The sequence below is a fragment of the Bufo gargarizans genome, chromosome 6 (assembly GCF_014858855.1).
Source record: "Bufo gargarizans isolate SCDJY-AF-19 chromosome 6, ASM1485885v1, whole genome shotgun sequence".
NCBI classification, from domain to species: Eukaryota; Metazoa; Chordata; class Amphibia; order Anura; family Bufonidae; genus Bufo; species Bufo gargarizans.
Window position 1 is genome coordinate 330,654,064 of NC_058085.1, and position 22,197 is coordinate 330,676,260.

At 45.0% G+C, this 22,197-nt stretch overlaps 1 protein-coding gene across 2 annotated transcripts in view; it reads left to right on the forward strand.

Moving 5' to 3' along the window:
- LOC122942311 (disintegrin and metalloproteinase domain-containing protein 9-like) overlaps nucleotides 1-22,197 on the forward strand; it is a 68,558-nt gene that overhangs the window by 22,649 nt on the left and 23,712 nt on the right. Inside the window, exons 7-12 of one of the 2 annotated variants that reach the window (XM_044299855.1) lie at nucleotides 4,238-4,303; nucleotides 7,757-7,828; nucleotides 8,842-9,008; nucleotides 14,586-14,670; nucleotides 14,745-14,869; nucleotides 21,482-21,653. In XM_044299855.1, coding sequence (XP_044155790.1) covers nucleotides 4,238-4,303; nucleotides 7,757-7,828; nucleotides 8,842-9,008; nucleotides 14,586-14,670; nucleotides 14,745-14,869; nucleotides 21,482-21,653 — 687 coding nt within the window. The remainder of the gene's footprint in view (nucleotides 1-4,237; nucleotides 4,304-7,756; nucleotides 7,829-8,841; nucleotides 9,009-14,585; nucleotides 14,671-14,744; nucleotides 14,870-21,481; nucleotides 21,654-22,197) is intronic. The other variant, XM_044299856.1, reaches the window with a different exon arrangement.

The window sequence follows — 22,197 nt, forward strand, 5'->3', positions numbered from 1 at the left end:
GTTTGGAATTTTCGATCTGTGAATGAAACTTTCTCTTTTTTGTACATCATTTTAATTTACTTGTTCCTCTACAGAAATGTTAACCAAATGATGGACTGTGCTGATTTTACACAGAAACTATACACTGCAAAGGGTGAAATCCGCAGTGGACATTTGCAGACTTAATTGAAATACTGATGATTTTAAATTGATGATTTTTACACCCGATTGATGACAACAGTAAAAACAAACTGTAAAGTCACAAAAAGTTGCAAACTTTGACAAAGTATTGCTAATTTGCTAATTTTTTAATGCCAAAAAAAACAACAAAGTACAAAACCTTATAAATTCCCCCATTGAGATTGGCAGTTTCATTCCTTGAGGTGGGGACAGTTTGGCAAATGCACTTTTCTTTGCTGTAGGTCGGAGATCAGCAACCATCGTGTCACAACCAGACATCTGAGAAGCTCTGACAGATGCCTTTCAGAACCTCCTCCTTGCGCTTTCTTTGTTTTGGTTTTCAGTTCCTCATCTCGTTAGCCTCTCTCAGCTGTCATGTAGTTGGACTGATTGCATCCCTTTAAATTCCTCCCCATAATGCATTAGTGTGCGGTTTATACAACTTCCTGGAGTGTGTGTGCATGCTGATCCTATTTCCCAGTCTTCTACAAGATAAGTGCTGTACATTCATTTGTGATTTTCTGTTTGGTGGTCGTGTCCCCTCACTATTGTAGGGTGTTCAGGTGTTATATAGTCGAGGTACCCATTGGGGTACCCATTGGGGTGTTCGCATAGGCTGAGCAGTCAGGGAGAGTGCCAGGTCTTATGCAGGTGTCTCCCTTTTGTTCCTTAGTTTTGGATCCAGTGAGTCATATATTCTTTCTGCATTGTCTTGTTTCCTTTACACCATCCGTGACACATCGGCACTCCAGCTGCTGTGAAACTACAACTCCCAGCATGCAAACAAGCTCGGCTGTTCTTCTAACTCCCACATAAGTGAATAAAGCATTTTGGGAGTTGTAGTTTCTGAACAGCTGGAGTGACAGAGTTTGCTGATCGCTGCTGTAGGTGAATGGGAATGTATTGTAACCAATGATTGCTATAGGAACAGTTCCAATTGTTTAGTCAAGATAAACCTCCTCTAAGATCGTTCATGAACAAAAGTTCTTTCTTTAAAAGAAACTTCCCAGAAAGATCTGTATTGGCCAACTGCTGTTCAACCATCAACCAACCAACTAATCCCTTATGCCTCTTTCACACATGGCAGATTTTATTGCAGAAAGTTTCTGAAAATCAGTTGCATTCATCTGAATGGGGCTTGCAGAAACCCATGTGTATCTTGCCAAACGAACCTCATTCAGATAAATGAAACCGATTTTAAGTCACAGAAATTTTCTGCAACAAAATCTGCCACGTGTGAAAGCACCCTTAGCAGAAGAACAAAAGCACTCTCTCTTCCATGTGCCAGCACTATCACAAAGGGTCAATGGGGTCCTGGGAATTATACAGACACCTTAAAAGGAACCTGTCACCTGTTTTGGGGCTACCAGCATGCAGTTGGGATTTAGAGTCCCAAACCCATGCCACAAAAGAGAATAAATGAACACCAGGAAAACCGTCCAGGACTCTTATCCAGTGGCATCGAACACATGTGCACTGCGCCAAGTAAGGGCTCTTTCACACTTGCGTTCTTGTCTTCCGGCATAGAGTTCCGTCGTCGGGGCTCTATGCCGGAAGAATCCTGATCAGGATTATCCCCATGAATTCTGAATGGAGTGAAATCCGTTCAGGATGCATCAGGATGTCTTCAGTTCTGGAACGGAACGTTTTTTGGCCGGAGAAAATACCGCAGCATGCTGCGCTTTTTGCTCCGGCCAAAAATCCTGAACACTTGCCGCAAGGCCGGATCCGGAATTAATGCCCATTGAAAGGCATTGATCCGGATCCGGCCTTAAGCTAAACGTCGTTTCGGCGCATTGCCGGATCCGACGTTTAGCTTTTTCTGAATGGTTACCATGGCTGCCGGGACGCTAAAGTCCTGGCAGCCATGATAAAGTGTAGTGGGAAGCGGGGGAGCAGCTGGAATCAGAGCTGTGAGCACCCTATGTCATTACAGAAAAGAATAGTAATAGGGATTGTCTAACACTTAAAGGGGTTGTCCGGGTTCAGAGCTGAACCCGGACATACCCTTATTTTCACCCCGGCAGCCCTCCTGAGCCTGGCATCGGAGCATCTCATGCTCCAATGCGCTCCTGTGCCCTGCGCTAGATCGCGCAGGGCACAGGCTCTTGTGTTTTCAATAACACACTGCCGGGCGGTAACTTCCGCCCAGCGGTGTGTTCGGTGACGTCACCGGCTCTGAGGGGCGGGCTTTAGCTCTGCCCTAGCCGTTTTACTGGCTAGGGCGGAGCCAAATCCTGCCCATCAGTGCCGGTGACGTCACCGGGCTGCCTGTCAGCCCCATAGAGAGCCCCGGTACGTCACCGGAACTCAGAAAAATGCCTTTGCCCTGCGCGATTTAGCGCAGGGCAAAGGAGAGCATCGGAGCATGAACTGCTCCGATGCTCATGTCAGGGGGGCTGCCGGGGTGAAAATGGAGGGATGTCCAGGTTCAGCTCTGAACCTGGACAACCCCTTTAACTTTTAATTCGCAACGTTTTAAAATTGATAACAATCAAGTGCCCCCTATGGAAAACACTATGAATGTCTGTGCTAAATACCTATTAAACAGCATGTGCCGTATCCAAGATATTAAAAGGAGTAGTATTACCTTGTCAGTAGAGGGTACTTGGTGCAGCCGCAGGCTAGCATGGTTTCTTTTAGCCTCGATTCTGGACCTTTTATTGCTGGAAGTTGAAGACCAGTAGTGGTATAGCCAGATATCAGTCAAGGTAATTTCTTCTCCGGTTGTAAAGTTGGGTCCCCTGTGGACAATGGCCTATCAGTCCCTAGTATCACCCTTACAATTAGGGGAAGGGGCCTATCAGACCCTAAAGAACCTATCCACAGAGCACTGGTCCTGACATGGGTGACCCCGTCCGGAATCTCGCCCTGTGTATTGCATCGGGGTAACCCTTGTCCTTGAACCTTGAGTGTAAATCGTTGGCCTTACTGTGAAAGTCTTTATAGTCTGAACAGTTTCTCCTTAGTCTGTGGTACTGACCTCTTGGAATTCCACTTTTGAAGGTAATGGGGTGACTGGTCTCCCACCTCCAGTAAGACAATAGTTGTTGTGGGCTTACCATCGTTGTGACCAATTCCCCTGATTGGGTTTGGTTATCCTGATATCAAGAACAGGTAAGGTGGTTCGATGAATCTCGTAAGTAAAACGGAGACCAATTGTGTTCTGATTCAGGTGGATTACGAAGTGTCAAAATTCATTCAGGCCTCCATTCCAAATTACAAGTATATCATCGATATACCTTGTGGGGAGTGGGGAATAACAGTCAAAAGATGGAGTTAGGTACTGAAGAGTCATGATAAGCCTGCCTGCCTGGGAATAAACCTGATTGTCCAGGGCAGTGTATTCCAGAGAGCAGGAGCTGCTTGAAAAAAGTCTTGACGATGGGAATGAGAGGTTCGAGTTATGGAAGATGTTCTTCTTAGATCATTGGCACAACGATGTAGGGTGGTAGACAGAAAAGAGTGAGGATATGCAGGAAGGTGCAGCCCTAGAGAACTTTGTGGGTGAGAAGTTTGAACTGTATTCTGTGGTGGATGGGCAACCAGTGAAGTTACTGGCACAGGCCAGAGGCATTGGTGTAATGGGTGGACAGTTAGATGGGCCTGGCTGCTGCATTTAGGACAGACAGGAGGGGGGGGAGAGTTTAGTGAGTGTGTTTGCTCTTTATCTAATTTCTGTGTCCATCTCACTGTGGTGGACGCACATGCTTGGTTCCATCCTTCAACTGCAGCGGAAAAGACATGCCCCGTGGGAAAAAGCACACACCCTGAGATGCCAGCTTGAAATAAATCCAATAGAACAATTTGAACAATGAATGGGGAGATTTCTGGACCCATGTGAGGTGCAGGGCTGGTTCTAGCTTTGTTATAAAGAGATTGTCATGTACTATATGATGTCTGATTTTTATTTTTTTACGTTAATCATTGGATATCCTGTTCCTTTGAGGTTTCTCAACCACCATGGCCTACATGGCCTATATCTCTTATAAATATTAGTTTTTTTTATATTTTGATGCGCACTATCAGTTTACAGTATATGTCCTATAATATCTAATGATGTGTTCTCATTTCCATGCAGAAGCGAGCTGTTCTTGCCATAACCAGTTACGTAGAGCTTGGAGTAGTAGTGGATAATCTTAGGGTAAGAAATAGATTTTCTTCTTAATAAGGAACCTGATAGACATTATTATGATTTGATATAACTTAGGTTATAACGTTTTATCTCGTATTTGATGCAAAGTAGAAGCAGGAAATAAATCTAACCCTATTTCCGTACCATATTCTTTGAATATGCCTTAAATTTCTGATTGGTGAAATGACCACTGAGACCCCTGCTACAGTCATGTGAAAAAATTAGGACACCCTTTGAAAGCATGTGGTTTTTTGTAACATTTTTAATAAAAGGTTATTTCATCTCCGTTTCAACAATACAGAGAGATTAAAGTAATCCGACTAAACAAAGAAAACTGAAGAAAAGTCTTTTCAAGATCTTCTGTAAATGTCATTCTACAAAAATGCCTATTCTAACTGAGGAAAAAGATAGGACACCCTTGCCCCTAATAGCGAGTGTTACCTCCTTTGGCTGAAATAACTGCAGTGAGACGGTTCTTGTAGCCATCTACCAGTCTTCGACATCGGTCTGAGGAAATTTTACCCCACTCCTCAATGCAGAACTTTTTCAGCTGTGAGATGTTTGAGGGGTTTCTTGCACGTACAGCCCTTTTCAAGTCACCCCACAGCATCTCAATGGGATTCAAATCTGGACTTTGACTTGGCCATTCCAGGACTCTCCATTTCTTCTTTTTCAGCCAATCTTTGGTTGATTTACTAGTATGTTTTGGGTCATTGTCATGTTGCATGGTCCAGTTCCGCTTCAGCTTTAATTTTCTAACTGATGGTCTCACATGTTCTTCAAGCACCTTCTGATACACAGTAGAATTCATCGTGGATTCTATGATGGTGAGCTGACCAGGTCCTGCTGCAGCAAAGCAGCCCCAAACCATGACACTTCCACCTCCATGCTTCACAGTTGGTATGAGGTTCTTTTCTTGGAATGCTGTGTTTGGTTTACGCCAAACATGTCCTCTGCTGTTGTGTCCAAATAATTCAATTTTGGACTCATCTGTCCAAAGAACATTATTCCAGAAGTCCTGGTCTTTGTCAACTTTATCTCTGGCAAATGTCAGTCTGGCCTCGATGTTTCTCTTGGAAAGCAAAGGTTTCCTCCTTGCACACCTCCCATGCAAGTTAAACTTGTACAGTCTCTTTCTGATTGTAGAGGCATGTACTTCTACATCAACAGTAGCCAGAGCCTGCTGTAGTTCTCGAGATGACACTTTAGGGTTTTTGGAGACCTCTTTTAGCATCTTGCGGTCTGCTCTTGGGGGTGAACTTGCTGGGGCGACCAGTCCTGGGCATGTTGGCAGTTGTTTTGAAAGCCCTCCACTTGTAGACTATCTTCCGGACAGTGGAATGGCTGATTTCAAAATCTTTTGAGATCTTTTTAAATCCCTTCCCAGACTCATAGGCTGCTACAATCTTTTTTCTGAAGTCCTCTGACAGCTCTTTTGCTCTCACCATGGTGCTCACTCTCACTTCAACAGTCAGGAGCACACCAAACTAAATGTCTGAGGTTTAAATAGGGCAAGCCTCATTCAACATGCAGAGTAACGATCTACTAATTATGTGCACCTGGTGTGATATACCTGTGTGAGATCTGAGCCAATTTAAGAGGGAATACATGTGAGGGTGTCCTATCTTTTTCCTAAGTTAGAATAGGCATTTTTGTAGAATGACATTTACAGAAGATCTTGAAAAGACTTTTCTTCAGTTTTCTTTGTTTAGTTGGATTACTTTAATCTCTCTGTATTGTTGAAACGGAGATGAAATAACCTTTTATTAAAAATGTTACAAAAAACCACATGCTTTCAAAGGGTGTCCTAATTTTTTCACATGACTGTAATTGGGAGAACAAGGGCCTTAAGTTCTCTGTTTTTCGGAAGCTGGGCCAAGACTTGTATGGCAGAGAAATGGCAATGAAAGCTCGTCCAGTTTTCATGACATAAATGGAATAACTTTTTAAAGTATATTATGCACAAAAACACTTCCTAATGGGGCCGATGTGCCGGCAATTATCAAGAACAAGCCGAACCTTCCAAATAATTGCTTGACCATTGGCAGGGGTGAGAGCTGCATTTACATGCCGCAATCATCTCCTCTGTAGCCATTGCTACTGTGATCACTCGTCTCCATACAGATTTATTGGCTCAGATTTACTAATTTGTCTGCACTTAGAATCTCTCTAAAAATTGACACAATCTTGTCACAGTTTGGCGCAATTAGGCTTTTTAAACTGATTTCCAATGTTTTCAAAGGGAGGGCACGCCGCAGTTCATTCAGCTGAGAGTTTCTGCCGTGCAGTTTTCCAGGCTGCGTCAAGACTGTACAGGTCCACCCATGGCACAGTTACCACGCGGGCCCCTTGCAAGGCCACAGCCGGGGCCTGCTCACGATTTAGCTCCATTCAGTTGATCTAAACTGAAAGCAGGTCCGCACTATATTGAATGAAAATCCACTGCAGAATCAGCAGCAGTGGGATACGCGGCGGATTTTGTTGCGGATGACATCCTCTGTGTGAACCTACCCTTAGGCCTCGTTAACATTTCCGTTTTTCACTGACGTGCTGTCCACATTTTCCACGGACGACACACGTAGCCATTTATTTCAGTGTGTCTGTTCACACATCAGCATTATTTATTGACTGTGGGTCAGTAAAAAAAATGCACTACATGCACAAGATGCACTACTTTGTCCTTGCTGCAGACCAAATACGCCCATTAAAGTGTACCGGACCATGAAAATCACTGACACCAAATGCATGGCATCTGTGTTGCGTCCATTTTTCACTGACCACTGATAGGAGAGGAGATGCTCTGGAAATTAATTTTTACCTGAGCAGCATCCATGGAATACGGATGACACACGGAGGGTAAAAAACGGACACATGGACACTTCATGGAAATCTTGATGTAACACGGAAAAGTGAACGAGGCCTTAGGGCTCACGTGCACAAATGTATTTCTTGTCCGTGTCCATTCTGTTTTTTTTCGCTGCCCGTATGTGGAACCATTCACTTCAATGGGGCTGCAAAAAAACGGAAATGACTAAGTGTACATTCCTTGTCCGTTTTGCAAACAAATAGAACTTGTCCTATTATTGTCCGCATTATGGACAAGGACAGGACTGTTCTATTGGGGGCCAGCTGTTCTGTTCCGCAAAATGTGGAATACATACAGCGAGTATCTGTGTTTTGTGGACCGCAAAACAACAACGGTCGGAAACTGCAACAGCATCACCTTCAGGTGTTAATATTTATGCCACTTTTTGTTCCCTATGGAGATCCACACTGTTTAAACTGAGTCATGTGAATGGGGTGGAGTTGCAATACCAGACCCAGCCTGTGATCATGAGTGGCGCTGTGTCTTAAAAAAAAAAAATGGTATGTTTTTCCCCCTAATCTTGGACAACCCTTTAAAATCCATAAAGTGGTGGCTACTTCTTCTGTTCCTTAGCAAACCCATGTGTCTTCTTACAGTACCTTGGCGATAAGTCGAACACCGATGCAGTGGAAGTGGAGACTATAGAGCTGGTGAATATTGTTCATGGGGTGAGTTATTTTAACACTTTCCTTTTATACCAACTAAAATATAGTCCCGGACACCGTCCGTGGGGCAGCCGCAGTGGATCGCGGACTCATTCACTTTAATGGGTCCACGATCCGGCCGTTCCGCAAAAAGATTGGACATGTTCTATCTTTTTGCGGAACGAAGTACGGGACGAAACACCACGGAAGCACTCCGTAGTGTTCTGTTCCGTGCTTCCATTCTGCATCTCCGGATTTGTGGACCAATTGAAGTGAATGGGTCCGCATCCGTGATGCGGAATGCCCACGGAACGGCACCCGTGTATTGCGGATCCGCAAATGCGGTCCGCAATACAGCAATGGGGCGCACACGTTAGCACACGCCTTAGGTTGAGTTCACATCACTGTTCAGCCTTTCCGTTCTCCTGCTCTGTATATAGGAGCCGGAGAACGGAAAGGACAGATTCAGCACATAACTGCGCAGTCAGGCAGCCTTGGGTCCGGCCCTGCATGAGGGGCAGGCCTTTAGGCCCCATTCACACAACCGTACTATTGGCCCGCATCCGATCCGCATATTTTGTGGCCAAGAATAGGACCTGTTCTATCTTTTTTGCGGGACTGCAGAACAGACATGCAGATACAGCACACTGTCCTTTTTTTTGCGGGCTCATTGAAATGAATGAGTCCGTGTGCGATCCACAAACAATGCGAATCGGATGCGCACCAATAATACGGTCGTGTGAATGGAGCCTGAAAAGAAACAGTTCTCAGGATTACAGGACTGGAATTTCACAAGAAAGGTATGGTTATCTATGGGGCACCTACCCTACATGGCGGTATGCTTACTTTGAAACTGACTTTAGAGATGACAGACTCCCTTTGTAGCAGTTAAAAGGACGCACTTTTGGCATACGTCTGGCTAATTATAGTCTTTGGGCACGAATTTCCCGATGTATACACCAAACCTTGATCTCAAATATGGAATGAACCTAAACGAATGTTGTATAATTATCTAATTTTGCTCTCTATGTTCTCAGATGTTTCGCCCACTTAACATTCAAATAGTACTGACTAATTTGATCACTTGGACGACCAATAATCCCATCGATGTCACTTCAGGAAGTGCTGGAGATGTGCTGGGAAGATTTACACAGTGGAGGGGTGAAAACAAAATACAGAGATGCGACATCTATCATCTCCTCATGTGAGTGTTCACACAAGACACACGTGTACATACAATGCAACTATACGGTGAGCCAATTTTTTGCAATCACCAAAAAAGTTATCTCACAAATCAAGTTTAAAGGGGTTGTCAGGGTTCAGAGCTGAACCCGGACATACCCAGAATTTCACCCTAGCAGCCCCCCTCACAAGAGCATCGGAGCAGTTCATGCTCCAATGCTCTCCTTTGCCCTGCGCTGAATCGCACAGGGCAAAGGCATTTTGTGGAGTTCCGGTGAAGTACCGGGCTCTCCTTAGGGCTGCCAGGCGAAGGCTCACACTCAGTAGTGAGCCCGGTGACATCACTGGCACTGATGGGCGGGCTTTAGCGCTGCCCTAGCCAGCTAGGGCAGCGCTAAAGCCCGCCCATCTGAGGCGGTGACATCACCAAACACACTGCTGGGCGGAAGCCTCTGCCCGGCAGTGTGTTATAGTAAATAAAAGAGCATGAACTGGGTGAAATTATGGTTATGTCCAGGTTCAGCGTTGAACCCGGACAACCCCTTTAAGTAAAAAGTCCAAAAAGCTATTAAACACTAATATAAACTACATTGTCCACCTAAACAAAAAGAAAAATCTTTTTTTTCTTTGTCTGTGTTCCCCTCAGCACCACTGCAAATCTGTGCTATTGTGTTTTTGTCTACAAGTCCCAAAAACTCTTACAAGTATTTTTTTATCACTTCATCCCTGTTCCACATAACGCTCAGTCAGTCTCCTTTCTCCTGTGGCAGATGTAGTACATATAGTCCTCAGTAAGTTCCCCAGTGAGTATCCTCACAAGCCAGTCCGCAGAAGAAACCTGCTTAGCTTTGCTGTAGATTGGTGTGCTACTACTTTGGCTCTAGTTCTTTACTGGCAAGCAAGGTAGAGAAGATTTGTATTGATTTCTGTTCAATTATACCACTGTGGGAATGGTGACTGAGCATGTGTGTCCACCAGCACTCAACTCTGTAGGTGGACATGCAAATTGCTATACACTAAACCGGGCCACACCATACTATGTAAGTAAATGTAATATCTCTTCACAGGATAATTTTTTGAAGAATGTACAGAATAGTGTTCATTTTACCTGATCTGTTATACATATAATATTTACAGCCCCTCTGGTCTTAAAGTGTACCTGAATTTTCATAAAAAGTTTGCATAATGGCTGTGCTTCTTTGTACAATCATAACTGTGAAGGAACAAGTCTATTTTAGGCTTCCCTAATGTCCCTTTCAGCCATATTATTCCCTGTTTCAGCTGCACAGCTAGATGCAATTCTATCACAAGCAGGGGTTTCTCCCTTCTGTGGAATCTGCCAGCACTGTACTGCTGTGACATTCTTTCCCTTACTTCCCACTATGTTTGTTTTCAGCTCTGGAGCTCACAGAACAGACAAGGAGGGGGAAATCACACACAGGAGGCTCTTATAATCTTCAGAAGCAGTTGTTTTATCAGGCTCAGGATCTCGGCTAGTTCTTCTGACACATCCCCACTTCCTCTCAGCTGTCTTCTGTGTCTCTAATAATAGGGTTGGATCTTGCCTGACAACAGGCAGTGAACCTCAAATTAGGTGGAAGTGAGACCCCTAGTTACACCATTATCTATTAAATGAAATTGTGTGAAAGTATACTGACTCTTTAAAAAGGACATGCAAGTCAATGCACTTATGGTTGACTATGTGGCTTCTTTAGCTGTACACAGTGGCCCAGTGGTTATCACTGTTGCCTTAGGCCTCTTTCACACGACCGTATGGCTTTTTCAGTGTTTTGCGGTCCATTTTTCATGGATCCGTTATTCAGTTTTTTTGTTTCCGTTGTGTTTCCATTTCTGTTCAGTTTTTCCGTATGGCATATACAATATACAGTAATTACATAGAAAAAATTGGTCTGGGCATAACATTTTCAATAGATGTTTCCGCAAAATCGGAATGGATACGGAAGATATACGGATGCATTTCTGTATGTGTTCGTTTGTTTTTTTTCGAACCCATTGACTTGAATGGAGCCACGAAACGTGATTTGCGGGCAATATTAGGACATGTTCTATCTTTCAACGGAACAGAAATACGGAAACGGAATGCATACGGTGTACATTTTTTTGCGGAACCATTGAAATGAATGGCCTGTAAATGGAAAAAAAAACGGTTGTGTGAAAGAGGCCTTAGGGCTCATGCACACGACCGTGACGTTTTTTGCGGTCCGCAAAAAACAGATGCCGCCCATGTGCCTTCTACAATTTGCGGAACGGAACAGGAGTTCCATTATAGAAATGCCTATTCTTGTCCGCAAAACGGACAAGAATAGGACATGCCTCATAACTTTTGTGGGGCCACGGAACGGAGCAACAGATGCGGACAGCACACAGAGTGTGTTCCGTACACGGAGCGTTTACGGAATGCAAAAAAAGTTTGTGTGCATGAGCCCTAACAGTCCAGGGTTCGAATCTGACCAAGAGCAACATCTGGAGATTGTATGTTCTTGTGTTTGTGAAGGTTTTTTCTGGATGCTCCGCTTACTTCACACACTGGAAAAGTGTAGCGATACAGTAGGTTAATAGAAGCAATAAAACCAGATTATTATGGAACACTCAGTCTACTGTTATTAGCTGAGTGCCGTTATCTAAGCATTCACATTAGATCTTTTTCAGCCAAACCAGCTGATTTTGACGGGTTTGGCCAATCATCTGATGTGTGCGGTTGCATCTCAGACTCTACCCTGATTTCTGGGGAAAGATAAGGATCGAGCTGCCTATTTATTTTGTTCTCAGGAGATAAGTGATAAGAGATGTCTGCATGCAGTACTTTAAGTCCGGCGTGCACTGCCGTGCTGCCGCCGGAACTCCACCCCCGCCCCCATTATAGTCAGTAGGGAAGGAGCGGCAGAGCAGAGCGGCACATGTGAACTAGCGGCAGGATGGATCCGACAGGTTGTTCACCCGCCGGAACAGCCTGTTGGAGTCCCTGCCTCTAGTGTGGAACTAGCCTTACAACATCCTACCTAAATTATGTTCTCATTGGAGCTGAGTACTTTGTCTTTGTTCACAAAGGTGTATTATACCTTTTATCCCCTCTTCCTAAGGATGTTCAGTGTACAGTATGCATGTCCTGTGAGGTAACCACTTTGGAATGTGGCCTGGTGATCATCTGACACAGAGCAATGGATTTGTATAACTATCGCTAACTCACTACATTACCGTACATGGAAAATAGAAGGTTATATAATAATTAAAGTTTTAACAATAAGGACCTAGACCTGGGTAAAGGTACATTGACTACATAGTTTATTAAAGTCCAAGCTGTATCTGCCCCCGACTTGTTTAACCAGTAACCTGGCTTCTTCAGGGGTTTGGGCAGAACTGCAATTCTGCCCAAACCCCTGAAGAAGCCAGGTTACTGGTGCAACATGTCGGGGGGCAAATACAGCTTTTAATGTTTGTCTGTCCATTCCAATGTAGTCAGCCTATGTGTAGTGAATAATCACATTGAAACAGAGCATCGCATCTCAGTGACAGTATTAGGCCTCATGCACACGACTGTTCCGTTTTTTGCGGTCCACAAACCGTGGATCCGCAAAAAACAGAAGCCGCCCGTGTGCCTTCCGCAATTTTTGGAACAGAACGGGCGGCCCATTGTTGAAATGCCTATTCTTGTCCGCAAAACGGACAAGAATAGGGCATGCTATATTTTTTTTATACGGTTTACGGGCGCCATGGAACAGAGCAACAGATGCAGACAGCACACGGAGTGCTGTCCGCATCTTTTGCAACCCCATTGAAGTGAATAGGTCAGCACCTGAGTCGCAAAAAAATACAGCTCAGATGCCGACAACAACAGCCGTGTGCATGAGGCCTTAGGGTCCATTCACACGTCCGAAAAAAGGGTCCGCATCCATTCCGCAATTTTGCGGAACGGGTGCAGACCCATTAATTTTCAATGGGGCCCGAATGTGCTGTCCGCATCCGCATTTGCGGATCCGCACTTCCGCATCCCTGCTTCTGTTTCCGCAAAAAAATAGAACATGTCCTATTCTTGTCCGCAATTGCAATGGGTCCGAATTCAGTGCGGGTGCAATGCCTTCACTTCACGCATTGCACCCGCGCGGAAAACTCGCCTGTGTGAAAGGGGCCTTAGTCTGCTAGCCCAGTGTATTTCACAACTAGGCCTCTTTCACACGGGCGTCATGTTTTTTTGCCCGGATAAGATGCGGGTTCGTTGCGGGAAAATGCGCAATGCGTTTTGCACGCGCGTGAGAAAAATCGGCATGTTTGGTACCCAAACCTGAACTTCTTCACAGAAGTTCGGGTTTGGGTTAGGTGCTGGGTAGATTGTATTATTTTCCCTTATAACATGGTTATAAGGGAAAATAATAGCATTCTTAATACAGAATGCATAGTACAATAGCGCTGGAGGGGTTAAAAAATATAATAATAATTTAACTCACCTTAATCCACTTATTCGCGCAGCCCGGCTTTTCTTTTGTCTTCTTTCTTCAGGACCTGGGTAAAGGACCTGTGGTGACATCACTGCGCTCATCACATGGTCCATCACATGATCTTTTACCATGGTGATGGATCTTTTATTTTAACCCCTCCAGCGCTATTTTACTATGCATACTGTATTCAGAATGCTATTATTTTCCATTATAACCATGTTATAAGGGAAAATAATAATGATCGGGTCTCCATCCCGATCGTCTCCTAGCAACCGTGCATGAAAATCGCACCGCATCCGCACTTGCTTGCGATTTTCACGCAGCCCCATTCACTTCTATGGGGCCTGCGTTGCGTGGAAAACGCACAAAGAGGAGCATGCTGCGATTTTCACGCAACGCACAAGTGATGCGTGAAAATCACCGCTCATGTGCACAGCCCCATAGAAATGAATGGGTCCGGATTCAGTGCGGGTGCAATGCGTTCACCTCATGCATTGCACCCGCGCGGAAATCTCGCCCGTGTGAAAGGGGCCTTAGTCAGCCAGCAGAGCAGAATGCTAGGCAGGGCAGTGTATGCAGTGTGACTGAGTTGGTGTATTGACATAGTGTCGATTGCTGTGCCTCAGATGTATGTGGATGTCAGTGAAACAAGTGATTCACGGTGGTATAACAGACGGCGTGCAGTATAGTGCTAGAGCCGACGTGCTGCTGATTTAAGCCATCTTAATGTCAGTGCAGTCTCAGGTCTGACAGCTATTGACAGTGTCAGCCTCTATCGGCCACCACCTGTTTATAGGTCAGTGACTTACCTGGCTTACTAGGCAATACTGTGTAGGTTCCTGTAGAGTGGCAGGAGAGGGTGCACATCTCCACCACCCGCTAGGCACACAGGAGCGGCAAGCAAGGCTTTTAAATCCGTGTCTAGGCTCACAGACGTTTTAAACTGTATTAATAAAAGTGATATTTTAATTTTATTCCAAATCTGGGTCAAGTTAGGTTAATAGCCCCCGCTTGGGATTTAATAAATTATATAATAATGAAAGGGGACAGAACCAATCAGTACTTCAGCATGTCAAATAACAATTATTTAAAATACCCATACAACACATAATTACATTACATAATGAATTTCTTATTGCTTTCAGGGGGCGCGGTCCTTTCGGTGGTGTGATTGGCATGGCATTTGTTGGCACAGTATGTTCACCGAGTTATGCCACTTCCATTAGTGCAGTAAGTAAAGTTTGAAGCCTCGGTAAGTTTTTGCAGCTTTTTACCAGATGCTCACTGTAGATCTGTCTATGCAGTTCAATGTTGGAGTCTCCCCACCGTCACATGCCACGGTAGTCGCTCATGAACTTGGGCACGTCCTTGGAATGAGCCACGATGATAATCGATGCGCCAGCAACTATGTCATGTTCAGTTCAGACAAGTAAGTATTGCTGATGGAAATCAATGTTAGTATCTCTAACGATCCCCACACTGTATGATGCAGTCAGCACTGAGGGGCAGGGTAGGGGTATGCCCCATCAAAGGAAATTCCAATCTGGGACAATGATGGCATATTGCTAGGACATGTCATCAATGTCAGATGGGCGCTGGTCCCATCCCTGAGACCTGCTCCTCGTATTGCTAGAATGTGTCATCAATATAAGATAGATGGGAGCCCCACCTCAGGGACCCCCTCCCAGCTCTAGAATGGGCCACAGAAGTGAAGAAGAGCGCACCAAGAATGCGTGGCCACCATCCATTCACCATTATTGGAGTTCTGAAAATTGCTAAGTGGTGGCTCGACTATTTCTGGCAGTCCCATAGCAGTGAATGGAAAGGTCCAGTCACCCCAATGGAATTTCCAAAACTAGCCAAGTGTCTATTTTTGGAAGTCCCATAGCAGCAAATATAGAGCAAGCCACGCGTGCTCGGTGCGCTCTCCTTCTCTTCGGGACCCCGTTCTGGAGATAGGTGCAGGTCACACCTCTGGGACCTGCTCCTATCTGACATTGATGGCCTACCCCCTTTAAAAAGGAGTATGGTAATATTCAGTTGTAATTTCCAGGAAGAATAACAGGGGGATGGCACAATGCATTGTTATTTCATGTGGAATACAAGCATTTGCTAAAACAGACAGGAGAGGTGACAGCTCCTCTTAAATGGGGGCCTGTTACTAGGAGAGATCAATGCTGCCCTAGAGTATATTACATATACTGTAACAATGCTGCCCTAGAGTATATTACATGTATACTCTAATAATGCTGCCCTAGAGTATATTACATATACTGTAATAATGCTGCCCTAGAGTATATTACATATACTGTAACAATGCTGCCCTAGAGTATATTACATGTATACTCTAATAATGCTGCCCTAGAGTATATTACATATACTGTAATAATGCTGCCCTAGAGTATATTACATGTATACTCTAATAATGCTGCCCTAGAGTATATTACATATACTGTAATAATGCTGCCCTAGAGTATATTACATATACTGTAACAATGCTGCCCTAGAGTATATTACATGTATACTCTAATAATGCTGCCCTAGAGTATATTACATATACTGTAATAATGCTGCCCTAGAGTATATTACATGTATACTCTAATAATGCTGCCCTAGAGTATATTACATATACTGTAATAATGCTGCCCTACAGTATATTACATATACTGTAATAATGCTGCCCTACAGTATATTACATATACTGTAATAATGCTGCCCTACAGTATATTACATATACTGTAATAATGCTGCCCTATAGTATATTACATATACTGTAATAATGCTGCCCTACAGTATATTACATATACTGTAATAATGCTGCCCTACAGTATATTACATATACTGTAATAATGCTGCCCTAGAGTATATTACATGTATACTCTAATAATGCTGCCCTAGAGTATATTACATATACTGTAATAATGCTGCCCTACAGTATATTACATATACTGTATAATGCTGCCCTACAGTATTACTATATACTGTAATAATGCTGCCCTACAGTATATTACATATACTGTAATAATGCTGCCCTACAGTATATTACATATACTGTAATAATGCTGCCCTATAGTATATTACATATACTGTAATAATGCTGCCCTACAGTATATTACATATACTGTAATAATGCTGCCCTATAGTATGGCCTCATGCACACGACTGTTGTTTGGGTCCGCATCCAAGCCACCATGCGGACCCATTTACTTCAATGGGGCCGCAAAAGATGCGGACAGCTCTCCGTGTGCGGTCCGCATCCGTGGCTCCGTTCCGCGGCCCCGCTAAAAAAATATAACATGTCCTATTCTTGTCCGCGCTTTGCGGGCAAGAATAGGCATTTATATTGGTGGTGCCCGTTCCGCAAATTGCGGAAGGCAACACGAGCGGCTTCCGTTTTTTGTGGGTACGCGGTTTGCGGACCGCAAAAAATGGCACGCTCGTGTGCATGAGGCCTTTATTAAATATACTCTAATAATGCTGCCCTAGAGTGCATATGAGGATGCTGGGAAGTATTGGATTACATATGCCCCTCTCACAAAGAGGCATCCACGCCCATTATAGTCTATGGGTCTGTGAAAAAACATGGACATGGATGGCATGTGTGTTTCGTCCTCGGAGATGCTCTTGAAATTAATTTTCAGCCTAGCAGTGTCCATGGAATACAGATGGCACATGAAGGACAAAAAACGGACACAAGATCCTTCACAGATATCTTCACAGATGAACCACTGACCATCTTGTCACTGACATCATCACGGACACAGATGTGTGAATGAGGCCTAAGGCCTCATGCACACGATCGTAGAGTTGGTCCGCATCCGGTCCACATTTTTTTGCGGATTGGATGCGGACCCATTTATTTCAATGGGGCTGCAAAAGATGCAAACAGCACACCATATGCTGCCCACATATTGCATTTCTAACAAGACATACCAATCTGCAGAATGCGGAACACACATGGGCAGTATTTGTATTTTGCGGATCCGCGATTAGCGTCTTGCAAAAACAGAAATGGTCAAGTGCAGGAGGCCTAAGAGGGGGAGTCAGCAGATGCAGCACGGTACTTGTTTGCACACTTGGAAGTGAATGAGGCCGAGCTGCAATACTAGACACAGCGCACAGACTAAGCTGGTATTGTTTCTCATCTAACATAACCCCTTTTATTAAGCTGCTGAAGAGGAAGCGGCGCCCCGCTGAGCCCCACGTCACATCATTGTTTACCAGTCTGTACTTTCAATAGTGACCGTGACCAGTGGCGACTCTAGGAACAATATATAGGGGGGGCACAAAGATACCACAGTCAAAAATGGGGGGGCAAAAACAAAATAAGTATATAGAAATAAGATTACAAAATACGAGAGAGTTGCGGTATGCAGGGATACAGTTATAATAAAACAATTTACTTACAAAAGAAGCTATTGAGTCATCTGCTGTGCCGTCCTCTGCTTGCTTCCGCGGATTCTTTCCCCTTCTTTCTGTCTCTCGTCAGTGCACAGGCGCACTGTTATGGTGGATCTGTGGAAGACACACTGTTATGGGGGCATCTGTGGATGACACATTATGCCTCTCATTAGCCCTCATTATGCCTCTCATATCAGCCCTTATGCCTCATTAGCCCCCATTATTCTTCTTATTAGCCCCCATTATGCCTCATTAGCCCACATTATGCCTCATTAGCCCACATTATGCCTCATTAGCCCACATTATGCCTCTAATTAGCCCCCATTATGCCTCTTATTAGCCCCCATATGCCTCCAATTAGCTCCATATGCCTCCAATTAGCCCCCATATGCCTTCAATTAGCCCCCATATGCCTCCTATTAGCCCCCATATGCCTCCTATTAGCCCCCAATTAGCCCCCATATGCCTCCAATTAACCCCATATGCCTCCAATTAGCCCCATAGACCCCATATGCCTCCAATTAGCCCCCATATGCCTCCAATTAGCCCCCATATGCCTCCAATTAGCCCCCATATGCCTCCAATTAGCCCCCATTTAGCCCCTATATGCCTCCAATTAGCCCCTATATGCCTCCAATTAGCCCCTTTATGCCTCCAATTAGCCCCCATATGCCTCCAATTAGCCCCCATATGCCTCCAATTAACCCCATATGCCTTCAATTAGCCCCATAGACCCCATATGCCTCCTATTAGCCCCCATATGCCTCCAATTAACCACATATGCCTCCAATTAGCCCCATAGACCCTATATGCCTCCAATTAGCCCCCATATGCCTCCAAATATGCCCCCAATTAGCCCCCATATGCCTCCAATTAGCCCCCATATGCCTCCAATTAGCCCCCATATGCCTCCAATTAGCCCCCATATGCCTCCTATTAGCCCCCATATGCCTCCAATTAGCCCCCATATGCCTCCAATTAGCCCCCATATGCCTCCAATTAGCCCCATATGCCTCCTATTAGCCCCATATGCCTCCTATTAGCCCCATATGCCTCCTATTAACCACATATGCCTCCTATTAGCCCCCAAATATGCCTCCAATTAGCCCCCAAATATGCCTCCAAATGCCCCCAAATATGCCTCCAATTAGCCTCCAAATATGCCTCCAATTAGCCCCCAAATATGCCTCCAATTAGCCCCATATGCCTCCAATTAGCCCCATATGCCTCCTATTAGCCCCATATGCCTCCTATTAGCCCCCATATGCCTCCTATTAGCCCCCATATGCCTCCTATTAGCCCCATATGCCTCCTATTAGCCCCCATAATGCCCCCAGCAGCCAAATTTTTTATAAAAAAAAAATACTTACCTCTCCTGCTCCTGGACGGACGCCGCCTGCCATTTTCTCCCTCCTCAGTCGACTGTGCTCTAAACTGGCGCGCACAGCGTGAGGTCACAGAGCGACCTCACGCTGTGCGCAGCCCTGCACAGCCGACAGCCGAGGACCAGGAAGTGGTGAGTACAGAGCGTTCACCACTTCCTGGTCCTTCTGTACTAATGAGCGCTTCCATAATGGAAGCGCTCATTAGTATTCACTCGGGGGAATCAGCGGGGGGGCACCCGGGGGGGGCAAGGAACAACATAGGGGGGGCAATTCACCCCCTCGCCCCCCTCTAGCGACGCCACTAATGCTGAAAGTCGATCCCCATCCCCTCCCCATGTAATATTGCCAGGTCGTCACCTTTGAGGGTACAGCCACATGGTCAGGTTTTCTGATGCGGTTTTGGAAGCTAAATCAGGACTTAATTCAGAAAAGAGGAAAAGTCGTATCCGTTCTTATATTTCCTCTACTTTTATGATCTACTCCTGATTTTGGCTTCAAAAACTGAATCAGGAAACCTGACCGTGTTGTTGTACCCTAAGCTCTAACCCAGGGCTGACCAACCTGCAGCTCTCCAGCTGTTGCAAAACTACAACTCCCAGCATGCCCAGACAGCCTACAACAGGGCATGGTGGGAATTGTAGTTTTACAACAGCTGGAGAGCCGCAGGTTGGCCAGCCCTGGTCTAACCCCTATTGCTTTCTACATCTATACCCATGACATGGAGGAACACCGTTTGGTACCAAGCACGTTTATCCAGTGGCTTCCACGCCCTTGTGTTCTGTGATAATAATGTCACACTTGTAAGGCCTCTTTCACATGACTGTTTTTCTTTTTCCCGTTTACGGGCCGTTTTTTTGCGTTCCGTATACGGAACCATTCATTTCAATGGTTCCGCAAATAAAACGAATGTACTCCGTATGCATTCCGTTTCCGTATTTCCGTTTTTCCGTTCCGTTGAAAGATAGAACATGTCCTATTATTGCCCGCAAATCACGTTCCGTGGCTCCATTCAAGTCAATAGGTCCGCAAAAAAAAACGGAACACGTACGGAAATGCATCCATATGTCTTCCGTATCCATTCCGTTTTTGCGGAAGCATTTATTGAAAATTTTATGCCCAGCCCAATTTTTTCTATGTAATGACTGTATACTGTATATGCCATACGGAAAAACGGAACAGAAACAGAAACACAGCGGAAACAAAAAACTGAACAATGGATCCGTGAAAAAACGGACCGCAAAACACTGAAAAAGCCATACGGTCGCGTGAAAGAGGCCTAAGAATGTTTTATATTTTTTAATAAGAAGACTGAAACATACAAAACTGCTTTCAATTTAGTTTAAAGGGGTTGTCCAAGTTATATTTATTGATGACCTATCCTCAGGATAGGTCATAAATATTAGATCGGCGGGCATCCGACATCCGGCACCCCCGCCGATCACCTGTTTGAAGAGAAGGTGTGCGCCGTGCCAGCGCTGTCTCCTCTTCATTGTTTAGGCTACTTTCACACCTGTGTTTAGGTGCGGATCCGTCTGGTGTCTGCACAGACGGATCCGCACCTATAATGCAAACGCTTGTATCCGTTCAGAACGGATCCGTCTGCATTACTCTGTTAAAAAAAAGTCTAAGTCAAACGGATCCATCCTGACTTACATTGAAAGTCAATGGAGGACGGATCTGTTTACAATTGCACGATATTGTGTCAATGTAAACGGATCCGTCCTCCATTGACTTACATTGTAAGTCAGGACGGATCACTTTTGCTCTGCATCGCCAGGCTTCAAGCAGCGTTTTGGTGTCCGCCTCCAGAGCGGAATGGAGGCGGAACGGAGCCAAACTGACGCATTCTGAGCGGATCCCTATCCATTCAGAATGCATTGGGGCTAAACTGATCCGTTTTGGGCCGCTTGTGAGATCCCTGAAACGGATCTCACAGGCGGACCCAGAAACGCCAGTGTGATAGTAGCCTTACCTGCCCGCCGTCGTATCTGCAGCGGTGAGCAGTTGTAACTACACCCAAGCCGTCCCATTCATTTCAATGGAACAGATTGCTCCTATACACTTCTATGAATTGAATGGGACCGATTGGGTGTAATTACACCTGCTCACCGATGCGGCGGCGGCGGTGCCGGGTATCGGACCCTAGCCGATCTGATATTGATGTCCTATCCTGAGGATAGGTCATCAATAAATATAACTTGGACAACCCCTTTAAGTGATTGGTTGATTTTCTAACGATATTCAATGGTTCTCAGTAACGCCCGGACGTTCAGCAGCTGCAGCGCCAACGATTTTGAAAGACTAATCCTGAGAGGAAGTGGGAAGTGTCTCCAAAACCCACCATATCCAAACCAGGTGCTCAGTATACCCGCGTGCGGTAACAATGTAGTCGAGCGAGGAGAGGAGTGCGACTGTGGATCTACGAAGGTAAAAAACCGGAAACGTAGAGTGCAGTCCACAAGTCACTGTGACCAGCCAGTTAATGGCCTCCGTGGTGATGTGCATGAGGATAGTGTTGAGCGAACTTGTGTTTTAAGTTCGGCGACTAAAGTTCGGGTTATCGAAGTATCCCGTTATGGATTCTAAATTCCGTTATGGTCTGTTGTAGCGGAATCCATAACGGGATACTTCGATAACCCGAACTTTAGTAGCCGAACTTAAAACACAAGTTCGCTCAACACTACATATCACCCTTCCGATCCAGCGGGAAGTAGATAAGGGATTTCAGCACTGGAACTGGTGCACAGGGGGCAGGTGAGACTTTTTTTTAACCCATGAACCCTGCGTTTTCGGAAAACCCCTTCAAGCTTTAGCTCACAGCTTTCAGCAATGTAGATGTACTGCTGCAGATAGCCTTGGTCTAATGGATAATAGAGAACAGGGCACCCCCTCTGTATTGGGGTACATAGACGGGGGCTGTTGTCTTGAGCCATACTGTATCCCTTTAAAATGGAGATGGGGGAAAAAGGGA